Source organism: Diabrotica undecimpunctata, chromosome 8, assembly GCF_040954645.1.
Source record: "Diabrotica undecimpunctata isolate CICGRU chromosome 8, icDiaUnde3, whole genome shotgun sequence".
In the NCBI taxonomy this organism is placed as follows: Eukaryota; Metazoa; Arthropoda; class Insecta; order Coleoptera; family Chrysomelidae; genus Diabrotica; species Diabrotica undecimpunctata.
This window is the reverse complement of record NC_092810.1, coordinates 133,175,629-133,178,702: the sequence shown is the minus strand read 5'-3', so window position 1 is coordinate 133,178,702 and position 3,074 is coordinate 133,175,629. Positions and strand designations below refer to the sequence as shown.

The 3,074-nt window shown below is 38.2% G+C and overlaps 1 protein-coding gene across 1 annotated transcript; it reads right to left on the bottom strand.

Annotated features, from left to right (window-relative positions):
- Nucleotides 1–459: 459 nt before the first annotated feature.
- Nucleotides 460–2,743, bottom strand: LOC140449126 (zinc finger MYM-type protein 6-like). Its single transcript, XM_072542272.1, has 3 exons — nucleotides 2,666–2,743; nucleotides 1,928–2,354; nucleotides 460–575 (listed from the first exon to the last, which is right to left on the bottom strand). Exons 1-3 carry the CDS (start codon nucleotides 2,741–2,743, stop codon nucleotides 460–462), a joined length of 621 nt encoding a protein of 206 aa, XP_072398373.1.
- Between the last annotated feature and the right edge of the window lie 331 nt (nucleotides 2,744–3,074).

The window sequence follows — 3,074 nt, the reverse complement described above, 5'->3', positions numbered from 1 at the left end:
CCCATTTCACACAAAGGTTGCCCTTTGATGTGGAACCATATGGGAGCGTAGACTTTCATGATATAATCAACTAATGTCTGGAGTTCTTCAGATGGGTCAATGGTTCCAATGTAAAGGCGTAATATGCGGTTGGCCGTTGTAAGCCAGCGAGAATGTGACATATTGCCAGGCTGCCTGCTAGCGAGTTCGTCGCAACACACAGACACAAAACACAAGACAATGAGACAAACTTTGAAGGGGGATCTATTATGCTCTGGAGCGGAATATCTCTTAGGGGTCAAACCGAATTGGTACAGCTAGATTGAGGATCCTTAACTGCTGATAGGTACATTAGAGAAATTTTGGAGATGCATGTTGTTCCTTACGCCCCATTTATTGGTAATGACTTTATTTTAATGTATGCCAATGCACGCCCACACGTCGCAAGATTCGTTACCGAGTACCTTCAAGTGGCAAATTTTAAAGTTTTAAATTGGCCAGCGCACAGCCCGGACTTAAATCCAATAGAACATGTTTTGGACCATCTTTACAGAAGGGTGAGATCTGGTAATGTGACGCCAGATAATCTTCAGGACCTGCAACGGTTATTAACCGTAGAATGGGATAATATCAATCAAGATTATCTAAGACGATTAATTGGAGGTATGCCACAACGTTCTCTAGATCAGTGGTTCCCAACCTTTTTCCCATGATCGCCCCCTTAGACAGGTTTCACCCAGTTATGAATACTACAATCGCCCCCCCCCCCCCACCCAACTAAGTTGAAACAAATAATGAATCTATACAAAAGGTAAGTATCTATATTTATTTATTTTTACATTTCGTAAAATGATAAATGCTTATATGTGTGTAAAAGAATTGTTAATGGCTTCCTTGGGCCTGGTGTCCCTCACATAATTTCTTTATGTCTGGCTCAATGTTGGTTAATAACAACCTCAAATCCCCTCTTTCTATTATGTCGAGCCTATTTCTTTGTCTGTTTTTCAATATACACACAGAACTATAACCTTTCTCCACTAGATATGTTGTGGGGAATGCCAATAATAATAATTTGATTGCATTCCACAAGATTGGATACACTTCTTTTATCCGCGGCCAAAATCTTTCGTACCCACACTCCCGAAACAAACTTTCAATTTCAACATCATGTCTCAAATCAATCAAGTTTTCTGGAAGAGAAGAACATACTGTTGAAACTTCCACGCTGAAAGGATTGATAAACCAAGTTGGCACTTTCAGACTAGTCAAATCTTGGGAATCGGGACTGCAGATCTTGCATATTTTCTTCTCTCTCTTCTCTGCATATTTTCTTCAAAAATAGATAGTTTGTCAATGAATGCTCTGACTACTCCCTTCGCTTTGGCCATATTTATGTTCTTCCCCTGTAGTTGCAGGTTCATTTCATTTAATTTTTGAAAAATATCTGATAAGTAAGCGATGTCATTTCGCTTCTCTTGTAGTTCTGTACTCAGTGTTGGGTCAGTATTATTAAGAAATTCAATAACAGTATCCATGAGACTGAAGAACCGCCATAAGCAATTGCCTTTAGAAAGCCAGCGGACTTCCGTATGTAGTAGCAATGTATTAAATATCTCATCATTTTCTTCACAAAGTGTACGAAATATTCGATCATTCTTTGGTTTTGCTTTAATTTGATTTACCGCATCTATGACAAGTCGAAGAGAATCGTGCAACCTCCCACTCAAATTCTTGACAGCCAAATGCTCTCTGTGAATGATGCAGTGAACACACAAAATTTCAGGTACTGCTTGTTTCAGATGTGCAATAAATCCCCAATGGCGTCCTGTCATTGCTGCTGCACCGTCAGTAGCACAGGCGATCATATTTAATAAGGGAATCTCTTTTTCCTCAAAAAATCTCTTAATGACCTCAAATATGGAAGATCTTTTTGTATCAGTAATCAGACTTCTAACAAATAGCATTTTCTCGGCCATTTCTCCATTGTCGTCAATGAATCGGACATATTGGAGCAAAGCTGTGCTGTCACTCAGGGTACTCTCGTCAAGTTGCACAGTAAACTCTCTGCTTTTCAATTTGTTGCAGAGAACATCTTCGACATTCGCTCCCATTTCATCAATCCTTCTGGAGACAGTATTATTGCTGAGAGGAACTGCATCTGTTACTTGGCTGGCCTGACTGGGTTCCAACATAGTATCAACTATCTCGTTGACAGCTGGAAGGATGAGTTCTTCTCCAATTGTGTGCGGCTTGCCACTTTTTGCTATTAAGAATAACACCTTGTAGGAAGCAAGTAAACCCTTGTCGTTTTTCTTGGTAGCTTTTGCAATCAATGACCCAACAGTAACTCGCCTTTCATACTTTGCCTTGAGCTCCTGTAAACGAAAGAAATATACATTCACTTTAATTATTATAAGTAATGGTAAAAAAGTTTAAAAAAGGTTTTCTTTCAGTTTGACTTTTGGTAATAGAAAGTAAAAATAATTATAATATGTTGGTACAGTTACGATCACTAAATAGTTTACACTTTAATTTTTACATTGCAATACTTTTGACGTAAAAGGTGCGTTTAAACGGGGTAAAAATTTAAAAAATAGGCTCTTAGATACGTAAGTCTGTAAACTATTCAATGATTGTAACTGTATATGGAAAAAATACATCCTACAAACAAAAGACTTTTACTCACCGCAAAATATTGGACGGGTCTGTCTGACTTATCTGAATGAATCCTCTTCAAGTGATCCATAAGACGAGGCGGCTTCATGGATTCGTTTGACAAAGATTTTGCACAAATGAGACACAATGGTAGATTCTTATTCCCTGGCAATTCAATGAATCCATATTTCAAATACTCCGTTGAGTACTGCCGGCACTTTTTTTAGGTGCTGACATTTTGAGAGGAAAACAAAAGAGTAATTAATTACAACTTATTGAGAAGGCAAAGAATAAAAACACTATCTCGCAATTCTCAATAAATAATTATATTGCCACGCGTCGACGTCTCTGTCCGAATTCTAAAATTGTGACTAATAATGATTCTAATATTGTGACGCCTCGTGTTCGATAAGATCTGTGACTAGACGAGATGTTTGTGT

What these genes read in the sequence shown, in the direction of transcription:
- LOC140449126 (XM_072542272.1), bottom strand. Translation starts at nt 2,743, where the DNA reads ATGAAGCCGCCTCGTCTTATGGATCACTTGAAGAGGATTCATTCAGAT. An exon ending in GACCCGTCCAATATTTTGCG is followed by an intron (nt 2,355 to 2,665) that starts GTGAGTAAAAGT and finishes TTTCGTTTACAG; the next exon opens with GAGCTCAAGGCAAAGTATGA. An exon ending in GAAAATGCTATTTGTTAGAA is followed by an intron (nt 576 to 1,927) that starts GTCTGATTACTG and finishes TAACCGTTGCAG; the next exon opens with GTCCTGAAGATTATCTGGCG.